This window comes from Phodopus roborovskii, unplaced genomic scaffold (genome assembly GCF_943737965.1).
Source record: "Phodopus roborovskii unplaced genomic scaffold, PHOROB, whole genome shotgun sequence".
Taxonomy (NCBI): domain Eukaryota; kingdom Metazoa; phylum Chordata; class Mammalia; order Rodentia; family Cricetidae; genus Phodopus; species Phodopus roborovskii.
The window spans coordinates 5,526,894-5,550,881 of NW_026126566.1; the positions used below are offsets into that span (position 1 = coordinate 5,526,894).

Genomic DNA, 23,988 nt, shown 5'->3' on the forward strand with positions numbered 1-23,988 from the left:
ATATATAACCAACAGAATAAGGAATCTAAATGGTTCTCTGCTCCCTGAAAAGAGCAATAGCATTTCCAGAACCCCAGGAAAAATGGTGCTCAAAGCAGACAGGAGATAGAACCAGGCTCACAAGGATGCTCACTAGACCTTGGATGGCAGGGGCTGCATGACTAGGAAAGACTGACATTGTACCACTGAGCTTCCCTCTCCTTTACATTCTTGAGTCCTCTGAGTTCCAGGCAATCAGGAATGGTATTGACATGCTCCCTGTCATACCCTATACCCAGACAAAAGCAGAGAGGAAAGACCATGTTGCTTATTCTTGGGCCTGGGTGAAGATGTGACAGGTCCTGATGGACTGAGCTGGAGGTTGTCTCAGACTCAGGGATTGGATACTTCTCAATGCTACTGTTCACAAGAGTGACCTCAGCAAAATAGGCAAATTAGATTCCATGGAAACTACAGTCAGCATCCAGTGAGGTCAAGATAATTCAGGACATGGAAGTATGGAAATGGAGACTGGAGCTTACTGTGACCCAAGTGTAGCACCCCCACCCCCACCCCACCCCCAGACCTTAATGCCATGATGGAAGTACCGTTCTGACCTTGGAACTCTGTATGTAGGGACCGACATCTTGCAAAATGAGAACAAAGACCCAACCTGTCAAATAGTTCTAGGAAAGTCCCTTGCTTTTTGGCTTCTGTATTCTGCTTCTGGCTATTTTTTGTTAACTTAAAGATGTGAACCCAGGATGTGATTTTGTGCTTAAAAGCTCACCCTGAGAAAAATCTCAGGGCTGCACTCAGGTACCAAACATCAAATGTTGTTGCTGGCTGGATAGTAAAGACTCTGCATTGATTTGAACCAGTATCCAAGTTGTCTTCTCTGATAGATACCTTACAACACAACGGTTAGATGTGAGCCTTGGTTCTCTAACACTGCTAATCTGAGAGCAAGGAACCTCCTCTCTGTGTGTTCAGTGTGAGAAATATCAGTAAGGATAAATTCCCCCTCCTTGCTTTCTCCTTTCTTCGTTTTACCCTCATGTTTTGCTGTGCTAGTTTCCATCTAGGGATAATTGAGATCCCTTGATTCCCACTGACCTGCCTGGTTAGCGATTCAACAGGAAAACACCTCCCACCATAAAATGAAAGCAGACTTCAACTGCTTTCCTTCTGGCTGACTCTTATGTAAATGAGCTGCCTGCAGCCTGACTCACAGGAACTCAAAAAGGAAAGAAATGAAGAGATAAAAACAGTACAGTTCAAAGGTAAAGGTGAGTCTTGCCTGTGCAGTAAGCTGTACTGGCTTACAGCTAGCAGGCTACCAGGGCCTTGGCATGGGTACCAGTACTTGAAAGACACTGGCACATTTCTGAGGCCAGCAAGAGCCTTAGCTATTGACTCCTCTTGTTTTTACACAAAGAAAATTAAAATTTCAGAGAAATAAAATGAGAACTTATCAACAGCTTCCTGTAGAACTGTATCCCCTGAGTCTGTATCCCGTATGTCAGTCTTCTGAACTCAGATTAGAAGCACTCTCAGGGTCTGGCCCCCTGTTTCACAGTCCATCTCTGACCATGGCTGAAGACTGGTCAGTGATGGTGTGCTGGGAGAGAATGTGGCTTCCTTCCTCCCTCAACTCTGTCTGGCTAGAAAGGCAAATACTAGGCTACTTAGCTCACCAAACAATGTTCAGCACTAACAAGGCCACCTAGCGAGACCCCATAGCACTCATGGTCTTAGCAGACCTGGTAATTTCTGTGATTCCTACCCATCAGGCCTTCCCCCTCCCTCTCCCTGCTTTGAAAGGCCCCCATAGGCAGCAGCTACCCTAGGTGACTGCTCCAAACAATAAAAAAGAACACTATTCTATTCACTATAGAGAAGAGGCAGTTATTTTAAATATATACATTATGCTTCCCTGCTGGGGGGAAAAAAAAGAGTAAACTTACAATACAATTCTCTCCGGAAGATTTCTGCCCCCAAAGACAGAAAAGCAATCTGGCATTAAATCTAGTTCCCAACTCCAAACATCTCTAGCTCTCCTCTCTCCTGCTCCTAGCTGGACAACTCCAGATGTGTCTGAGCTCCAGTGACTCACTCTAGTGATAAAGAACCCTCAGAGCAAATCATGGGCTCTGATTGATCGAGGAGGCAATGTGCACACATGCCTGTGATCTGGTTCTAATCTTGTTTGTTTCCATTCCAATTATCCTGCACCAATGGTTTAAAAATGGGAACTGTCTGCTGCATATATCCTGTCCATTTTAGTAGAGAATAAATCTAGGCCACTGTGCCCTTTTCTCTCCTAGGCTCAGGACAGCACCAGACATCTCAAGGCTCTGATTGGACCGGATCAGCTCTAACTCTATTCAACTCTTTAAGGATTCAATTAATCATAAAGCCAATTCCATTCTGGGCTCCATCTGTCTTGCCTCCTTCAGGGACTAATAATCACTCACTGTGTTTTTACACTAGCTGAACTGAAATTAAGACCGATTTCATCATGGTGTACTAAAAAACAAAATGCTTCCCTTGAAAAAAAATTTCAGAGATATTTTAATTTTTTTTTTTTTTTGCTTAAAGATACTTTTAAATAACAGAACTTTTTTGTTATTTAGAAACTTCAGAATTCTTGACATCACAATTCTGTCCCTCTAAAAACCAAACTATAAGAAGGCGGCAGACCCTTGGAGAATCAGCCACTCCCAGAGTTGAATAGGAGTCAATCTATCCTTTTGACAAAGCATAGATACCCCAAAAAATGTGAGGGGAAAAAATGGAACTGCTTTGATATTTATATATTATTTTAAGAAATCTAATTAGTCATCATCTTGGGACTAGTAGACTTAATTCACTTAAGGTTTAAAGTTACTTTTATTTTTAAATAATCTATTCAGGAGGTGGGTTTTAGCATTCAGGACCTCTGAAGTTCCCAGCCAGCCCTGAGGAGTCTCAACCCTCCCATTCTTCTACAAGAAATATGGATTTTCTTTTATATAAGCAGCTTGGCTTTCCTCAAAGCATTATCAACTCTCCTGGCAATACTAAGGGTTCCCCCAACTCATGCCCTATACCTTAAGGACAGTCTCATTACAAGGAAGACAAGCAGAGAAGCAGCCAGGGCCTACCCAATCAACCTCCTGGGTCTGGGAAGCATGCCTAACTCACCAGCGGGTTTCCACAGAAGAACTGCACATCAAGGGGATTTCTACTCTTACTTATGGCACAGCAACCAAGCTATGGCAGGTAGCCTGTCCAGAGTCTACAGCTCATGGTGGATGGGTTTGCCTAGCAGGGACCCTGCCCTGGTTCTGAAAGAATAGTCCCATAAGGGTGTAGGCACGGAAGCCTGGTATGTGGCTTTTTTATGCCTTAACAGCTTTCAAAATAAGATCTTGAATTACACAAACTCCCAATCAGAACTAATGACAGTCATTCCAAACTTACCATCAAAGATGCTTTGTGAGTCACTCTGGCTTTAAAAAGCCACCAGTAATCACTTCACAGACACAACAATCAAATACCTCCTCCATCTGAACAATACATTTTGCCTAGTAATAAGTCTAATTAATTAGAGCACTGTCATTTTAAAATGTGTCAATGTAAGCATTCTTTCAAAAGCTTCCAGCTAAGACATTTTATAATTACAAAAAAAAAAAAAAAACCTCCTAAGAACATCTTCATGGATTGACAAAACATGATGTTCAAAATATATTACTGAATGGGGAAAGGGGCATTATAGAATCATGTCTATAAATGAGCAAACTGCAAGATTATATATGAAAATATTAAAACAAAACTCAGTATTTTGCACACCAACTAAAAAGTTAATTAAATAAAAAGAACTTAGTAACAAAGACGAATCATGTATTTGCCTTTTACGTAAAAATGACTCAAATATGAATAAGCGCCTCTGGCAGAAACAGCAACAGTAGCTGCTTTGAAGGGAAGGGATCTGGTAGCTCAGGGTGGGCTGAGTGCCTTGTGCCCCTTTGTGCCTATTGCACTCTGAGTTATGTGACTATATTACCAATCAGAGCTGAAGATCCAACATTTAGGTAAATTATCTCAGACACTAATCAACCATTAGTCCACAGGCAAAACAAGTCTTTCACATTTCAACTGCACAGCTTTAGTGAGCCTTCATGTACAGACTTCAAGAACACAGGATCAAGAGCAGCTACAGACAAAGAGGTCCCGGGGGATTATGAGGCCTATCTGTAGACAGGCTGTAGCAGCAAAGAGAAATATGGAGACAAATGGGAGAGAGAGGCAGGAAGAGGGGAAGGAGAGAGGGAAGACTGGGAACAGAGCCTGGACTTTGTATAGCATGCCCAGCTGCCCCACTAAGCACAGTCTTGCTTGATCATCCCCCAGTAGTTTCTCACCTTTACAAAAGTAAAAACTCCCAGTGAGTCACAGGGCTAGGAAGGAGCTTTGTGTGATTCTTGCAGGGTCACATCCCTTCAGATCCCAGGGGTTCTCTAACTGGCCAAGCAATGCCACATGAAAGCCAGATCCTAGCCTGGAAACTGAGCTTCTGACTCATCTTCTCATCCTGCTGCCAGCTGGCTCGGTGGTTTTGAACAAATCTCTTTAACAGAGGCACTGAGTGGGAAGTGAGGCCCTCCATCCAGCCACTGATCAGCTGTTCTCAGTTCTTTGGCAAAGGCATCTAAGCAACAAGGATTCCATATTAAGTGAAATATGTAAGCTCCAAAGCTTTCCCATTCTTATCTTCTTCCTGGCTTTGTCTTACAAACTTATTTCTGGGCCCATCTTCTCCTTGGCCTTTGCTTCTCTTTGAATCTTGGCTTCCCATCTAAGTCGGGTCTATGCTAAACTGGAAGAGTTTTCCCTCAAAATAAAGAGGCTGTAAAACGACATTGGCTTACAGTAAGGGTACCAGATTAACACTATGATGTACAGTCCCTCCAGGATGCCCAGAATGCCCCGTCTTCTGCCCGGCTTCATCAGCCTTTGGTCTCAATGTCCTATTGTGAAAATGGAAATGGCAAGGTAGCCACGGAGGCAACAAGGTAGCCACAGAGGCAACAAGGTAGCCACAGAGGCAACAAAGTAACCACGGAGGCAACAAGATGACCACAGAGGCAACAAAGTAACCACAGAGGCAACAAAGTAACCCCCAGAGGCAACAAAGTAACCCCAGAGGCAACAAAGTAACCCCAGAGGCAATAGGAGAGAGGGTGCCCAGGAACTGGAAGGCAGTTTCATTTTACTTTTCATATGCTTTCCAGTTGGGTTTCCCCCTTTTATTTTATTTTGTTTCATTCTAAATAAGCATACAGTCTTCTGTATTCTTCTTCTGTGGGTGCTGCACAGTGAAGACCCAGGACAGGAGTCTCTATAGAGTCTAAATCATCTTGTACTTCCCAGTCAGAGTAGGAAGGCATAAGACAATCTGCTTTCTGGCATGGCAACCAGATGCTCTGGATGGAGGCTAGAGCACTAGGGTCTAGCTATGATCAGCCTAGCTGTGTGGCAATGGGACCACAGCAACTGAATAAAAGCAAAGTAAAAGTGGAGAGAAAATGGGATAGAAATAAATTGGCCTTAAGCCTCAAGGTTGTGTATGCAAGTGAAATGCAGTGGGGGAAACAGCCTGGGAAGTTACTCTTGGAGAGTTCCCTGAAACAAAGGGATTATGGGTTGTCCAATATAAGGATCCTTCTGTTCTACAGTCACATGATGGCTTCTTTACTCAATGCTTCTCATTAAACAGCCAACTTCCTGAAACTGAGGATCCCCACTGAAATGTCAGTGTAGTGCAGAAAACCACGATGCTGATCAACAGGGCGCAGGGTCAGTATGTCCTGCCATCTCTCAATTACTGCTCTCTCCCTAGTCTTTACCATCTCTCTCTGAGCACTAGATACTGTTACCAGCAAAAGTGGAGTAGGAAAAGAAACTTTTAGCTGATCAGAATTCAACATATAAAGCATTAAGAAGTGTGATGCACTTCTGATGGCCTTGTGACTTACATACCAGAGAAGAAACTCTCAGAAGGGATATAGCTTTTTATAAAAACATACTTGCTCCAGTCAAATCAGTATTATTTTTTTCCTACACAGGTGTGTGTGTGTGTGTGTGTGTGTGTGTGTGTGTTATGTGTGTGTGTAAGTATTTGTGTGTTTAAGACAGAGGGTGCTATTAGGTGTCTTCCTCAACACTCTCTACTTTTTTTTTTTTTTTTTTTTTTTTTTTTTGAGACAAGATCTCTCACTGAACCTGGAACCCATCAATTCAGCTAAGCTGTCTGGCTAGCAAGCCCTGGGGATCCTCCTGTCTTGCCTCCCGAGGTTTATAGTACTGGGTTCAAAGGCACACAATGCCATATAGGTGCTGAGGATCTGAACTCTGGTCCTTCTGTTTGTGCATGTTACCAACTGAGCTGTCTCCTCAGCCCCTAAACAGGTTGGTCAGAGCTATTTTCAGGGTTGGTCTCCAATGGGGAGTGCATGCAATTATCAAGCTGCTGCTGAGGCTTAGCCTAAGAGAAGCTCACAGTCCCCTTCTATGCTCGATAGTTTTATGTCAACTTGACACAAGCTAGAGTCACTAGAGAGGGAAGAGCCTCAATTAAGAAAATGCCTCCATAAGTTTGAACTGCAGGCAAACCTGAAGGGCATTTTCTTAATTAGTGATGGGTGGGGAGGGTCCAGCCCATTAGGGATGGTGGCATGTCTGGGCTGGTGGTCCTTGATTCTATAAGAAACCCCAACTCTTCTCTCCTCATATAATTCTCCATAATCCCCCAATATCAGATTCAAATGTTGTATAACCAGTAAGGGCCCAGGGAACCTCATTCAAAACACTCACAGGAATGTTCCTCTCTGTGAGATCTTTACAATACAGAACACGAGTTTGGTCATCCAAGTTTATACTAAACTTTTCCACAAATTATCTGTGGGCCATTGGATAATGTCCTTCTCTGTAAGAACAAGACAGGGTAGTATGCCTCAAGTTGTTATAGTGATTGATTATATGGAAAGTCCTCCCCTGCCCAGCTCCTTTCTCTCATTCCCTATCACACCTGTCTAGGTTAGCTCATCCCTCTTTGTGCTCTTCAAACCCTGCCCGTTCCATTGGCATCAAAGCTTTCCATGGGACCTTGGGTACATGATGGTCAAAGTCAGAGTGTTTGCCTGGCATGTGCAGTCCTGGGTTAAATTTCAAGAATAGCTAAAATAAATAAATACATAATAATTAAAAATCACTAACAAACTTGCACAACTTTCTTTTTTTTTTTTTTTCGTTTTTTGTTTTTTGTTTTTGTTGTTTGAAACAGGGTTTCCCTGGCAGCCAGGTTTCCTCTGGCTGGCCTAAGAACTCACTCTGTTGACCAGGCTGGCCTTGAACTCCACTGCTTCTGCCTCCTGAGTGCAGGGACTAAAGGTGTGTGTCACCATGTCCTGCTGATTTTTATTTTAACACAAGAGTTTTGCTATGTAGCCCACACTTGCCTTAACCCATTATGTAGCCCAGGCTGGCCTCAAACCCATGGCAATCCTCCTGCCTCAACTTCCCAAGTACAGGGTTTATATATCTGTGTACCACCATGCCCATCTTTAAAAAAAATCACAAAGACCAGGATGCCAGGACTGTACCTCCATGATGGTGTTGATCACCTTCCTAGGTGCTGTGACAAAATCTCTGGCAGAAATGGCCTATGGGAAGGAAGGACACCACAGGAAGGCATGGCTGCCTTGTGTGTGCAGTCAGGAAGCAGAGAACTGGATACCGATGCTTAGCTTACATTCTCCCCAGTCAATGGAGGCTACCACCAAAGTCTGTGTGGATCTTCCCTTACTTAGTTAAAGCTTTCTCCAAACACTCTCACAGACACCTGTTTTTAGGGTGATTCCAAATCCAGTAAGGGCTGATGATGAAGATGAACCCCCACACTGGTAGAACATGCAGTTGGCAGAGAAGACCTGGGTTCAATACCCAGCACTACAAAAATAAAAACATACTGGCACTAAATAGAAGAAAAAAGAAGAAGAAGCCGAGTCACTGCTAATGCCTTGAGCTAGCTTTTCAAATTTCAAAAACCAGGTAACTTTATGACTTTTTTTTTTTTTTTTTTTTTTTTTTTTTGCGAGCACAGAACAAATAGCCCTTTACTTAAAGCTACGCGTGGTAGAGACTCAGTGCTGCCTGTGGTCCTGTCTCTGCATTCCTCCACAGCAGAACTTTTGCTGAGCAAATACAAGCCTGCATTTCATTCTCAGCCTCCTTGGCAGCCAGGACTGAGCCATGGGACACGAGCAGAAGTGTTGACAGTCTCTGGTGCTCTCCCTAAAAGTCACAAGAGAGTCTTATCTACAGCTCTCTGCTTCCCTGATCTCTGAAGGAAAAGGTAACTTCTTAGACATGGCATCATAGTGTGACTGAAAGGAACTGAAGACCCCAGGTCTACCTGAAGCAAAGCTGCCACCTAGCCCTGACCTGAGTTTTTACATTGAGAAATAAACATTTATGCCATTTTCTACTTGCAGCTGAATTCAAAATGTACAGATTGAAACCATACACCCCCTATCTAGAATGTGAATGTGTGATTTGTGTCTAACCATAGTAAAGGTGACAAGATGTATGTGACTATATATGTGATTACCCTTCAAAGACTAATAATCTAGTTACTGTCACACAAGCAGGATGACCTGAATTTGATACCTAGCAAACACATGACTGCTCATGGTGGCACATACTTGTAATCCTAGTGCTGGGAGGTGGAGACAGGAGGCTTCTTGGGACTTACTAGCCCAATCAGTGAGTCCCAGGGATCCTAGTGAGAGACTATCTCAGAAACAAGGTGGATAGCTCCTAATCAGTAACTCTCAAGGGTCCCCACAGGCATACATGTAAACTGCACACACACATGCACCATCACACACAAGACTAATGTCTGTTTTGCTGAGAAATGTTCTTCTTTTAATTAAAGATTTTTAGTGTATGTGTAAGCATTTGCATGTAATGAACAAAGGACAACTTTTAGGAGTTAGTTCTCTCCTTCCGTTGTGGGTCCTGGGTATCAAACTCAGGCCACTGGGCTCGCACAGCAAACACTTCCATTCACTGAGCCTTCGCACCAGCCCACTTACTATCCGAAGAAGCAAACTTTCATGGTGTAAGCAGTTTATTGAGACGGCCATGGGACAAGGACATGAGAGAAACTTCAAGCAACACAAAACATGCCTTTAGCCTGACAATCTATAAAGAACTGAATTCTGCTCACAATCACAAACTCAGAGGAAGATGTTGCCCATTCAAATCCCACAGAAGACTCAAGCTCCAGGTGACACACCTGGCTACAAAACTCAGAGATATAGTTAAATCATCTGTGGACTCCTGATCCATAGAGACTGTGTTAGAATACCTGTACAGTGTTAACAATCACCAGGTTTGTAGTCATTTGTTAAGTAGCAACATATAACTAATACAATGACCAAGAACATCCATACCAAAAAAAAAAGTATAGGGACAATTCCCTATTAGATAATATATAACTAAGCTCACCAAAAAGAAGTCACAGAAGTGTATTATATGACCATTTTAATAGATGTGGAATGAAATAAAATTCACCATAGATTCCTAATATAGCTCCTAAACAAATATAAACACACACACAAAACAATGAAGCACACACACAAACACAATCAAATGTCAGCATTGTGAATACATGAAATCATTCTTGTCAAGAACAGTTATAAATGAAGGTACCTTCATGGGGAAAGTTTAACATTGCTTGAGGGCATTATGGCCAGGTGAGTTTAAAAAAAAAAACTGAAAAGATACTAGAAATAATAAGACTAGTATCTTATTACCTTACTAGTAAGGTAGCTAGTAGTGTTTGATTTTTGTTTATTTATTGGGTTTGAATTGTGTGCTTCTATCAATAGCCAACAACCATTTCCAATACATTCAGACACCTATCTTTTGAAAACAAACATGGTGTATATACTTTAATATTCTCAATGGGGACAGGTAGCGTGGAAAGATTGGAGTGAGCAGAGAAGATGCACATGATGTAATTATATTTTAACTTAAAGCATTAAAGGCTTTGCTTTTGATACATTCCAAATGAAGTCTTGCTATGTAGCCCCCTTGAAAATTTTTCTCAATAGCATAAGAAAGCAACAAAATTCCATCACACAGGATACTAATGTAGGACTGAGGCTAACCTGAACTACATAAACAAGATCCTGTTTCAAAAAAGAAAAGTAACAGAGCATGGGAACCCCTGGGCCAAACACCGAGGGGGAGGCACCCAGGGAAGGAGAGTGGCATTGAAGTCACACAGGCCCATGTGCTCAGAGAGTCAGTGACACTGGTACAGAGTGCTGTACCAATTCTGCTAGCCAGGGTAAGAAAAGTTAAGACATCACAACATGAACCATAGTTGGCACAAAGGCATATTGTCTTTGTACTAGCACCAACTCTTAATAAATGAAGAAATCAGGGGCTAAGTGAGACGGAGACACTGTGTTCTCAGAGAACTGAATGTACATTTTTAAGCATGCACATTCAGGACATATACAAAAGAAGAGTATTTACACTATCAGTCAGCTTCACATTACTATAATGAAAGATCTGAGGGAGTCAATTTATAAAGAGAAAGGAGATATTTTAATTCATAATCTGGAGGTCCCAACCTTCAGTCAGGCAGCACCATAGCTCTTGGTCTCTGACCAGCACAAGGCACACGTAAGTGGGGCAAACCACTGAGCTCATGAGCCAGGAAGCAGGCAGAGACTGCCTGAGGCTCCACAATTCACCTCCATGGAACATCTCAACCAATGGCACTGCCCATTAGTGTTAGCTGTTTCTAAAGAGTGGCACCCTGCAGCCCAGACCTTTCATGCAGACCATAACAGAAAACTTAAGCATACAGAAAACCTCAACCTTTTTCAAATGACTAATGGTTAAGGGCACGTACTTGGCTACAACCTCAATATTCATAACAAAAACACTGACTGAAACTTTCCACTATATTTGGAAATTGAGAAATATAACTACTTATGAATCACAATTAAAATTTAAATTATTTCAATTGAACAATAATCAAAATGCTACATACTGAAATTTTCAATTCAGTTAAAGCAATAATTAGCAGGAAACTCCCAGAAGTGAAAAATAGTCATCTAATACTAAAAACTTCATGGATGTAATAAACACATTAAATACACTTAAGGAAAAAAAAAAAACCTGTTAAGTGAATGAAATCATCCAGAAAGACATAAAGACAAAGACACTTAAAAGAGATCGTTTTGAGTTTTCTAAGTGTGATGATTGGGTTTTCACACGACTGTGTGAGACTTGTCTCCTCAAACTTTGTTATGATGTCAGCACATTATCCATCTGACATGTAGAAAAGAGAAAGAAAGAACACTTGAGAGATGTTAGAAACAGATGGTCTAATATCATCTGCAAATAGAGAATATGGGGGAGAGCCAATGAAGCACATAGTACTGGTAATAAACCAGAAAACTTCCATAGCTGAAGTCTGTAGATTAAAATAGCACAGAGAGCCAAAAAGACATACTAAAACAAATCATACATAGACATGTAATGATGAAATTTGCTGACAATTAGATATGAATTGAAACATTTTTAAAAATTGTAAAACTAATTGCTCTTAGAAGGCAAAATTGCACAACTGGCAATATGCTCATCCTGCCAGTACATTTCTGTAACCCCAGTACTCAAGAGGTAGAGGCAAGAAGATCAGAAGTTCATGGCCACCCTCAGCTACAGAGTGAATTTAAGACAGCCTGGCTTATATGAGATCCTATCTCAAAAAAATGAACTGGAGGGCTGGAGAGATGGCTCAGCAGTTAAGAGCACTCATTGCATTCAATTCCCAGCACCCACAAGGTGGCTCACAGCCGTGCCACTCCAGTTCCAAGGGATCCAAAGCCCTCTTCTGACTTCCGGGGGCACCAGGCACACATGTCTTGTACATGGATACACAGGCAAAATGTTCATATACACAAAGTAAAATAAATTGATCTCAAAAGTAAAAATACAATGGAGAACCACTGAAAAGGACACCCAGGATCAAACTCCAGCCTCCACAGGAAGAAGAATGAACAAATACATGTACAACATGTGGTTTTTGAGTAAGAATGGCCCATAGGCTCCCACGTTTGAATGTTTGGTGTGTGTGTCCCCCATCCGTCCCCCCCACCACCACCACTGCATTTGTTTTTCAGAAAGACTATGAGGTGAGGCCTTGTTGGAGGAGGTGTGTCACTGGGGTGGACCTGGAAGTTTCAAAAGTCCATGCCAGGCCCAGTCACTCCATCTCTGCCTCCAACTTGCAAATCAGGATGAAAACTCTTAACTACTGCTCCAGCACCATGCCTGCCTACCGCCATGTTCTCTGCCATGATGGTCATGGACTCACCCTCTGAAACTGTAAGCCAGCCCCTAATTAAATGCCTTCTTTTATAAGTAATAGTATCTCTTCACAGCAACAAAAAAGGTATGTATACCATATATACATATCTACACACACAAAGTCTAACTATATGCTATATAATAAAAGATGTATCTAAAATGTAATAAACACTGAAAGAAAAGAGATGAGAAAGATACACCCAAGGAAATGCAAAGTTAGTGGATGTATTAAATGTCAAAAAAACTTTAAGACAAAAATAACTTCATAGGAGCAAAGATACTTTTAACTAATGATACAAGCTACAGGCATCAAGTTACTACAACCACGTGCATACATTTAACAAACATAGCTCAAAATACTAGAAAATTGGGTAATTACAAAAAGAAATGGAAATAATGACAATGTGGTGGCTCGTTTCCAGATTATAAAGAGTGTGCTGTTCTCAACATAAGTGTGATCCAGAGCTGACCGCAGACTGTATGAACAGCTCCTTTTGACTCGAAGATTTCATTATTCAGTCCTAAATTTTGTCCCCTGTACTTTTGAACTGAAATCGGAAGCTCTTAGCCACTAGAGAATGGTAATGTCACCAAGGCAGCTGTCTGCTCTAGTGTTCTGTGCCTCTTAGGATTTCAATTTTACTTGGATTTAGGATTTCTGCACTTTCTTTTGGAGCTACCACATAAAGGTTTGATGTTACTAATTTCCCCTGAAGTTATGCAAAGAAACTGTCCTACCATCTCTTGACTGCTGATGAGCATGTAAAGAAACATTTAAATATTTAATCTAACATTTCCAGGTACTTTTGATTCTTGGAAAAATATATTAGATATAGAAATCTCCCAGGTCTACTATTCTGCTTTGTTGTGTTAATATTTTAAATGAAAAAATAATATATACTTAGAAAAAAAAGACAAAATGAAGTATAGAAAATGAGAAGTCTTCTGCTCTAGATGACTTCATTTTCTTCTGATTATTAGTGTATTTAGTTTTTTGTGTTAGATCATTTATGCTTGAAGCAGTCACATAGTTACACTCTGTAAAGTGCTATGGACTTGGGTACCCATTCATATTCCTCCAAAGCATTCATTTTTGTTGAGGAAATAAATGAAAGAGTTGGTGAGATACAAAGAAGCCAATGTATTAAATAAACCACTGGTTTAGGGGTCCAAGCAACAAATGCTGGACATAAAGATAAAGAGCTGAAGATAAGGAAAAGACCTTTGTGAGCTGGGTCTAGACTAGGAAGAAATAGTGAGGATTCTGGAGACAGCAAAGAATGTGGAGGAGGCAGGAACACACTACAGAGATGGAGTCAAAAAAAATCTGAGAGGATAAGTTCATTAAGCAAATAGTGCATCCTTCCCCAGAACAAAGTCTTGATTTCTTCAGTACTCAAGGCAGCTGGTCAGGCTTAGAGCTCATTTTCCATTTGTCATTAATTGCCATCTGAAAAACACTAACTAGATTTTGAATGCAGATTAGGAGCCATGGCCAACCAGTTGCCTGGGCCATTGGTGGTTATTACACTAATCAATTTATTAGAAACACGCTTAGAGCTCCTCCCTTGTCACTAGAGGAGGGCAGAAAAGTAAGAACTTGAAGCAAAATGTGGAATTAATCCTATGGGTCACATTTAAACTTTTATTTAAATGCTGGCAACTCCAATGTCTGACCTCATCCCAATCTCTAGTCTTTCTATTTTCTGGGCCTTCGGCCAGTGGGGTAACACATTCATTTCCAAGGCCTTAGGTTTTAAAGGGTCAAGGTATGGTATCTGAATCATCCACTATTACATCATTAGTAATAAAAACAGCACTCTCCACTCAGTCTCATTTATTATCTCAGAAATAACTCATTTCCTAGGTATCACTTCCACTCATTTGTTTCTTCATTTAATCTTCCAATAATTATTTCCTGACCATCCATTTAATGGCAGGCCCTGTATTATATAATAAAGAACTTGTAAAGTTAAAGTTTTCCTACTCTCGCTACTATTATCCAGTACAGGATATGAACAGGGAATCAAACAACTACATAACTGCAAACCGAGACAAGTACTCTGCAGAAGCAAGAGGACCATAACAGACTTTTAAAAATCAGAGAGGGATTTTGGAAATTTATCAATATGAATGTAAGTTCATTTACAAGGATCAGTTCAGTAATTAACTGTGATTCAAAAAAAATGAAGACATTTAATTAACTTTTTACAATAAAGGCTGAAAATGAGCATCTCCAAATACACTACAGTGTGTAAACACCATCAGGAAGGACACAGGCCTCTGTCTCCTCTCTATCATCCTCCTGCTTTCTCACCTTACTGGTCCAAGGCAGCTGCTGTGGCTCTGAGATTGAGGTAGTCAAGGCAAGAGGCAGTAGCTGAGGCTTCCCTCTGAGCTTTCTACTCAAAGGAGCAACATCCTTCCAGAAGCTTTCTAACTAGTATCTCTTTATGCTGCATCACTTAGAGCAGAACCATATGCCCATCTCTAAATCAATCCATATCCTAGAGAATGGGATTAGTGTGTTTGGTGTAGAGTATTCATGGCTTATTTCCTAGCAAGGGGGAAGGAACTCTCACTCTGGACAAGACACTGAACTTACATGTCAGAGTCTCTCATGTCAGTGAAGAAAAGAACTGGTTTAGGAGATGACAACAGCTGAAATGAGAACCCACAAGCCCTGTTCACCAACAGGAAAATGAAGGGGAGCACAGACTGAAATGTCATTCAAATCTTTCAAGTTGGAGTAACTGCAATAATTGTGACAAGAATAGATGAAAAGAGAATGTAGGAAGAAAAAAATCTAGTTTGTCACAAAACAATAATGAATTCAACTTTCTCCTCTTAGAGTGTGAGGTTCAGTAAGTATGGTAGAACCCAGCATGGGGAAATCTCAGGAAAAGGACTGGCCTTGAATGCAGACTTTGTCATGACTCATAATTAGAGGGTGTTTGAAACTACAGGAAGTGAAGTCATTAGCAGATAAGCAGGGAGGACAAGGGTAGAAGAATCTTGGTGAGTAGCTATATTTGGAAGCTAGCAGAAGATGATGTTGCCATAAAAGAAAATGCAAACATAGCTCAGTAGTAGAGCACATGCTTGGCTTGTGTGAAGCCCTGGGTTAGATCACCAGCACAGAAAAACAAGAGGCAAAACAATCAGTTATGGACAAGAGACTATAATAATGTACAGTTTGCAAGAAATGCCATGGCTAATACTCTTGACTGCTATAGAGGTGTCAGGGATGGCAAAGTAGTCTTGGTAATTTTCATGGATAGAAGGACAGAAACCAGATTATTAAAATGGTGGGCTTGAGTATATTAACAAAATGCAACTCACTGGCATCCTGTTTTTATTCTTTTAAGAAGTTTGGAAATAAAGGGGAGGAAAATAACCTTGAATAGTGCTGGAGGCATAATGAAGTCAGTGCAAACCGAGTATCTTGGTGGTGGAGTATCTAGGAGGGGCAAAGAGTGAGGGACAGACTGCAATGGGGAAAATGGGGGGCAGTCCACAAGAGGACAACTATGTTCAGCAGGGATCATGAAGACAGAGGTAAGAGAACACTGGTGCCTGAACACTAAAGAATACTAAGAGTAAATGGGAAGGAAACTTCAAAGTTATCTAACAGGAGGCAGGAAGTTAAACGGTTAATGAAACTGACAATGTTGTTCCTAAGTGAACTCACACAGCCATCAGGAAGAGAAAGGAGAAAACACAGCTCAGCACAGAAATTCTCTGAGGGAAGCAAGGAGAGAAGCTTGGGAATTAAAGGATAAAGGCAGAAATGACACATGGTAAGAAGACATTGGCCAAATAATTAAAATTTAATTGGTAAATAGGGCTGGGGAGCTGGTTCAAATACTAAGAGTACTTGTCACGCTTCCAGGGGATCCAGGTTCAGTTCCCAGTACCCACATGACAGTTCACAACCACTCTTAACTCAAGTTCTGGGAAACCTGATGCCCTCTTCTGACCTCCTTGAATCCCAGGCATGCATGTGGCGCATATACATACATATGGGCAAAATACTCCAACAATGCTAGGGATACATCCATTCTCTAAAGGAATGCAGACCCCAGATCTGCCAGGCAATTTCCAAGGAAGATGCCAAGGAGAGTGGCTATAGAACATACCTTCTCTAAGGCTGATTAGATGTATATCCCTTTATGTATTAGGTTAAGTTTCATTACATCATACTGTGGACAGTTCAAATAAAAGCATTACACATACACACACACACACACGTGCAAATGTATAAAAGTTCATACATGTGTAAATGTGAATATGGGTCACTAAAGACAGATACAAAACGACAAACATACAAGAAAGGGATAGTCAAAACAGCAAAGCCAGTACTCACTGGAGCAAACACACCCGCATCTTCATAGTTCAAGTCTTGTCAGTTCAATGTAAAGGCTTACAAAGAGAAAAGGGAAAAGAAAAGCAGCCACTCAGTTTGCTAAGAAGAAGCAAAACCAGATTACAGAAAGCTGTATGACTTCTGAAATGCACAAGGCTTTTTAAGACGTCCTTTCTACACAAGCAAAAAGGGCTTGTCTGGGACTCCAGTAGGTCAGACTCAGACAGGCATTAACAAAACAGGTGCTACTGTAGGATGAAATCAGGTCACAAAAAGCCCAATGAAAATAACTTACTTGAGGAAGAAAGAGGCTTTTAAAACAAAGTAGCTATGAAACTATGAATCCGCTAATGGTCAGCATACAAATTTCTGCATGACTTACACAGAACTTCACCTATCTTGTTATACATGGGCAATAAACAGCAGAAAACCAGTATTGTGACCCTCAGTTGGATGTTAATCATGTTTAAATAAAGGAACACATTTTATTTCAGTAGCCATGTCAATTATGTTCCTGTCATCCTTTTTCTTCATCTTGGAATGACTGGTGTTAAACATCAGGGAAAAGATCTCTTCATCCACAGAAATGTGCATGGAAGAACTTATTAAGCAATTAACCCAGGTAGGCACACAAACACTCTCATGAAACAGCAACATTAGCAGCAAGAGACATGATGGAATATAAACACTGTAACAAATACAAACTGTGGACCACAGGGCTCGTACTGTAGAAATAAAAGATGCAAGAATTTCCCTACAAGGAAAATTGAGAGTAAAAAAGTCTCATCATGATGAGGTAATTATTATGAGCAAGTGCTTGTTATATATTTTTATTTTCTATTCACCTTTATGAAAGGCACTGGACACCAATTATCATTCCCAGTTCAAAAGGTTGCCTACAAATGCATGATTCCAGGCTGTTATTTCTAGAATGCCCTTTTGGCAAAGAGCAAGCTTACCTAATCAGTGTGACTACACATCTGATGTCTGAAACAGTTAGGGAGGAGCAGAGTCATCTTCCTTAGGACATCGTAAGTAGGTAATGCATATCAGACAATAGCACTGAAGCCAACCTCTCTGCACAGAAATAGTCTTACTTGTGTCAAGCTTCTCTCTGTATAAACCCTGACATTTTCCTGGTGTTTGGAAGCCTGCTGCTGGCTTCCAAAAGCTCTGGCGCCATACCACGCTGTCACTGTAACAGCCCTCCAGTGAGCTGTCAAAAACCCAGACAGAACATTTTGACTACAGCAGTGTGTGCGCCATCGAAACACTAAGTAGCAATATTTTATATTTACCTCTATTAATAGTAGTAATGCTGTATGAACGCATAACAAGGTCTTATACTAACATATACTAACAGTCATGGAGAATCATAATACCATATATTGGCATAGCATGTGGGTGAGGTATGGTTTGCTAAGAATGTCTAAATGCATGCTTCTCAAGTCACTTGTCCCCTTTAACAAGGAAGTGGTATGAAGATGCTACTGTTTCTCCAGAATCTATTTCCAGAAGCAATGGCAGGGATATGTAGGATATCACATTCTTACTGGAAGTATTTTTGAATAAGTCAGAGATTTTAAAAATGAGCCTAGATGAAGAGGTTAGAATTTTGAGTTATTTCACTTCTGGCTTGAGAATCAAACAGTGAACCTGAATAAGTTCCCAAGTCTCTACAGCCTTATGAGGGTGGGACCCTGGCTGAAACCACTCCAAACAAGAATCAGAGCATCTGTTCCGATTTTAGGGATATAGATGGCCTTATGAGCAGATACCTTTAAATGTGTGTAACAACAGTATAAAGATACACTGTCTTTTTAAATGAGTAGAAGTACTTGATACCTACATATTTCTCCATGTCCATTCTTTCAAGAAGATGTCTACTGCTTGTCTTGCTTGATAAGTTTTCCAGCATAAGACAGACTAACTGAAATGTTAAAGACTCCATCCAGAGAATGCAATAACCTAGTGTGAGGGTCAAAGTTATATCTTAAGTCTTACTATCCATGAAGTCTTACAGATCCATGAAATGAAAAGGCCTCTGATCTGCTAGCCCCTTTGCTCAAAGACAGATACTTCCTAAAATGCTGGAGGCTGTTGGTAATGGGAGATAACAAGTCACATATTTTCACTCCCCTAAACAAGTTTGTTTGATACATCTGCATAGATGTGCTTGATCACATGTGTGCAAGAGGTTCACAGGCAGGACATACACCAGGATGTATGCTTGACTCTGACTGGATTTGATGGGAAATGCATCGAATTATGGGTTTCCCTTCTTAACCCTTGTAAAACTTGATTTGGGGCCATTATTCTGGAGAACCAGAGATGGACCTGGCCAGAGTCCATCCACTTAGCTAGTATTTAATTAAAGTTTGCTTCAAATTTGGCTTTAAGTTGTGGTAGAGGTCTTATTCTCAACTGGTGGGATTAACACTAACAACCTGGGGAAGCTACATTCCCCTCAAAAGGCCTTTGGGGGGGGGTCTGATTCATTACTTACTCACTAGCTATAGCTTTACTGTACAAAGATCAACTCCTATAGCTTACCTCCTTTCTCACTACTTACAATATATGGCTGGTCCCTTTACTCATTTTCACTACTAAGTGTGTACATGTGGGAAGGAAAAAACATCCCAGAATGGGATAGCATGGGTGAAAATGTTGATTTGGTATAAAGACTGACTCAAGCCCCAGCTTCACCAGCAAGTAGAGGTGCAGGTGTAACCTTTCCTCAAGCCAATTAGGGCCAATGATCCTGGCCAACCGCAACCCATCCATGCTGCTCACCTGGAAAAGGCGGCCCCCAGCACAAAGGCAGCATACTCCTTCACCAGGGGCTCTGTGCTGTTGAGCCCATTAATCACCACTTGCAGGCCACCAAAGGAGAGCAGGTCCTGTGCATTGTCCATCTGCAACAAAGGCATTGCTTAGTCCAGGACAGCTGTCAGGGAAGGAAGTCCTCTGCTGATAGCTTTTCATTTGGTGACTAGCCAAAAACACATGTAAAAGACAAGTAAAGTGCAACCGTGGCATTTCTGAGTAACTAGAAAGGATGTATAAACAACCTAAGTTTTAAAGTAATCTTATATTTGAGAACTTCTCATTCATGTAACACCATTTGTGAGCACCTGCGTGGGAACCAGCGGAAATGGCACCTAGCTCTTGCTAATGCCAAACATTCCTCAGGAAATTCTAATGCTGCAATGAGTCACAAAGCTTACTCCAAACATGCAAGCTGTTAGCACAAAGAATCTGGCATCATGGCACCACTAAACAGTGCCATACTTCCTGTGGATGTACAAACACAATGGGAGCAGTGCAGGGGGAAAGTTGACTTGTAATTAGAAACCAGGGACTATAAAAGGAGCCCTTGCTGATGGGGCAGGTATGTATGTGTGCATGCATGAATGTGTGTGTGTGTGCATGTGCGAGTGTGTGCATGCATGTGTGTGTGCTCGTGTGCTCACACGTGCATGTGTGTGTGCGCGCATGTGTGCATGTGTGCATGTATGTGTGTGTGTGTGTGTGCGCGCGCGCACACTCGCATGTGTGTATGTGTGTGTGGTCAAGATGTGCTGGGAAAGAAGTAACATTATCCTTTTTTTGAAATGTTGATTATATATTGTATAGATTATAAGATCTATACAAAAGTCTGTTTCCCAAAGGCTTTAACCTAGGTCTGCTTTACTAACTAGGGGCTATATGCCAGCCGTGCAGAACATTTCTATGATCACAAAACTGGTAAGATGGGTGGCTTCAACAATGAGCCCAAGTGACTGTAAAAAGGTCTCATTATAATGAAATCAATACTAAATAATTACATAGATGTCTTATCATACATCCTAGTTGGAGATGTAATGGACATGCTGATTTTGTGCCACTTAAATTACTATTTTAAATTGCTATTAAATATCAATTTTAGCCAAGTGGTAGGGGTACAAATCTATAATTCCAGTTCTTGGGAGGCAGAGTGTCAGATGGATCTCTGTGAGTTCAAGGCTAACCTGGTCTATAGAGTGAGTTCCAGGACAGCCAGGGCTACAAAGAGAAACCCTCCCTGTCTTGGAAAAATAAAAACAAAACACACACACACACAAAAAGATTTACTAGCTAATTTACTAAATCCTGTATTTGTCTGTGAGAGAGAGAGAGAGAGGAGAGAGAGAGGAGAGAGAGAGAGAGAGAGTCTGAATCTTACTATACATCCAAAAGATGATCTCTTGCCTACATGACGCCACTCTACAGCAAACCAGGAAATCGGAAGGAGAGCCCAGCAGTGATGTAATGGATGCCAATCTTTCTGACCTAGAACCCAGAGCTGGTTCCTTTATGAATCTTTCCTAGCTTCTGCCTCCACACTGGAAAGCAGGCTCTGAGATTAAAGGCAAGTAGCACCCAACTCTGCCCATGCTTTGCTCTTGGGTGGGCCTGCCCTATTTTCAGCACTTGGATGATCATTGTTACGCATTCTGACAGAACTTCCACAAGAGCAGAGGTTTTCCCACCATAGTCCAGTGACTACAAGAGTGAAGAGCATACAGCTGGTGTTCAGTGACTAACCCTAGAATTGAGGAATAAAAATTGAGGATTATTCCCCAAAGAAAACCCTACTGTGAATTTCAAAAACCAATATAGTATTTGTGTCAACAACAGCATGGGTCCTATTACTACAAACTCGAAGAGGTAGCCATGCATCAAGTCTGGCTGCCATGGTTGTCCAGAACCAGAGCTAGGAATTTTCTGTCACAACCTGTCCCTATGCAGAAGAATGACTACAGTGCCAAAGCCCTGACAGTTAGAAGACTTAGAATAAGTCACATTGCTGATATAATCATCTTCCTTATCTATTCATGTCTACCCTTTGATCCTCCTTGCTTCGGGTTTCTCAAATAAAAACTCATTGTTCAAAATCCCATAAACCCACATCTGGGATGGCCACTTGGAAAAACCTGGCAGAGCAGCTGTCTTTCTGTTGACCCCAAACCACCACAGCCCAGAGTCACCAAGGATCCATTCTAGATTCTGCTTATCTATAGGGCAACAATGCCATGAGATACAGTTGCTGGTATTAATTCTGTAAATACTGTAGCCTTTGAAAGGATCCTATCATTATCTGAGTAGCAATGAGAAAGAAAGGGTTCATTTTGGCCCATTTACACATCAAAAGCTGGCTTCGTCCCAGAACCACATGGGAGACACAGCAAATTTAGAGCCAGAACTCTTCTCAGGCTTCCTTCAGGATGGGGCAAGACCAGTGGATAGGAGTGTCGGGAGAGCATCAGGAAGGGGATGGAGGGAAATAAGCAACATCTGAAAAATCCAGAGCACTACAAGATGACTAGAGAACAGAAATCCGAGAAATAAAGGAGGGGTAAATAATTGAGGAGTCACACGAGAAAAGGTAGGTACTCTGCCCAGGGCAGAAGGGGCATGCAGAGGCCTTTCTCATAAATAACTCACAAACTGTTTTCTACACACAAGCTTTTGCTTTTCACATATCCTGTCTTAATAATTAAAAAATGACTGCAAGGACTCCTTTGGCAGATCCAGTTCAAGTTCTTGAAGCACACAGCTCTTTAAGTCTCTATTCAGTGAATGTAGAGCAGGAATGGACCGAGAGTCCTGGCTAGAAAAGTTCTATTTGTCTCAGAGTTAGCATTACATCACCCAGTTCTCCATCACAGCTGGAAACCAGGCTATGTATTCTGGAATCTCCCTGAGAGACCACAACTTACCAAGGTCATATGGTACCTCAGTAGACAAGCCGAGTCAATGACTCAGAACCCTGAGGGCACTTTTGCCAACAGAGTGGGGGTTTGGGCCTGAACAATGCAATGTTTCTGTAATGACCTCTAGCTGAGTCTAAGAGTGGAATGTGATGCCACCCTGAGTTTGACATGGCCAGATGGACCTGCAGGGAAAAAAATGTGTTGTTGTTGGGTCATTGCTAGCTTAGCCTTTGTGTTACTCATTCCCTTCAAGACATGGTAACTCTTCTAGAGACTTCAGGCTTTCATATGACCTAAAACAAGACTCTTCAAAATCTGATGCCTAAAGACCTACCCAAGTATATTAAAGATACAAGGAGCAATAAAAGCTGTCAATATCAATGACCCTGGAACCCTTGATCCTTTAAATGTCTCTAATGGAAAAGCTCGGGGGGGGGGGGTGTCTTTTTACCCTAAAGAAAGAACTAGGAAGGGGAAAGAGAATCCAGGCTCACTTTTGTAAGGGGATCACAGTCTTGCTATCTGGGGGTCAAGAAAGAGTTGAGCGTGGGAAGAGGATGAAGAGACCCCTGCAGACAGCACACACGAGTTCACTACAGAAGCTGTCAAAATGCCAAAGAAGAAAACAATGTCTCTTAGACTAGTTTATAGAGAGCAAGGACACCATCATATGGGGGTGGGGGGCGACACTGAGGCTCTATACCTCTGGGTAAGGATCTCACGTCTTTGTTTATGACTGTGCAGCCTCTTGGGCCACCACTCCAATAGCTTCCTATCTGGACTCTGGCTCCACCAAGATTCCCCATCTCTGGTCAAATTCTCAACAACAGTTGGAGGGGTTGTTTTCCCACCATCCTCTGTCCTCTGTGCTCTCCCATGGCCTATGAGGTTCCATGGCCTCTTCCTTTCCTTTTAGCTTCAGTCAGAGTCACCTTGTAGTTCCTCGATATACTTACTCATCAGCTCCCACCTCCTCTGAGATTCCCCTTAACACTGCCAATTTCTATACTGTTCTTCTTTTTACTTTTTCATAACACTTATTCCCTTTCAAACAAATCTGCCTCTGCTAGAAAGTGAACTCCAATTTTGTTCATCAATGCATCTTGAGTGCCTGGAATGTGCCTGAGACTCAGCAGATAGTCCACAGATTCACTTGTTGGAAACTATTGAACAAATGAATGGTTTGCCTCAGCTCTTCTTTACCTTTGATCTTCATGCAAAATGTACCAGTGTTCTGTCAGAAGTACACTGCTCAAAAGTCTAAAAGTTTAGGGTTTAGTGTTAGACTGATCTTGTTGCAAATCCTAGTTCTACCATTCATCAGCTGTTGGTACTCAATAACCACACTATCTCCTTGAGCTTCACCATCCTCAACTAAAGAGAGGAGCAGCCAGTCAGGATTTACAGTTCCCATCACTCAGGAGCTTGAGACCATCCTAGATAACATAGTGAGACCCTACCTCAGAAACC

General features: G+C 41.5%; 1 protein-coding gene and 1 non-coding gene across 5 annotated transcripts in view; one reads left to right on the plus strand and one right to left on the minus strand.

Annotated features, from left to right (window-relative positions):
- Sil1 (SIL1 nucleotide exchange factor) overlaps window positions 1–23,988 on the minus strand; it is a 218,031-nt gene that overhangs the window by 30,485 nt on the left and 163,558 nt on the right. For all 4 annotated transcript variants that reach the window (XM_051202275.1, XM_051202272.1, XM_051202273.1 and 1 more), the window contains exon 7: window positions 19,577–19,698. In XM_051202275.1, the coding sequence (XP_051058232.1) occupies window positions 19,577–19,698 (122 nt within the window). The remainder of the gene's footprint in view (window positions 1–19,576; window positions 19,699–23,988) is intronic.
- LOC127235201 (small nucleolar RNA U13) lies at window positions 11,280–11,382 on the plus strand. The gene has a single exon (XR_007835689.1). It is a non-coding gene; the product is annotated as a small nucleolar RNA U13 (small nucleolar RNA).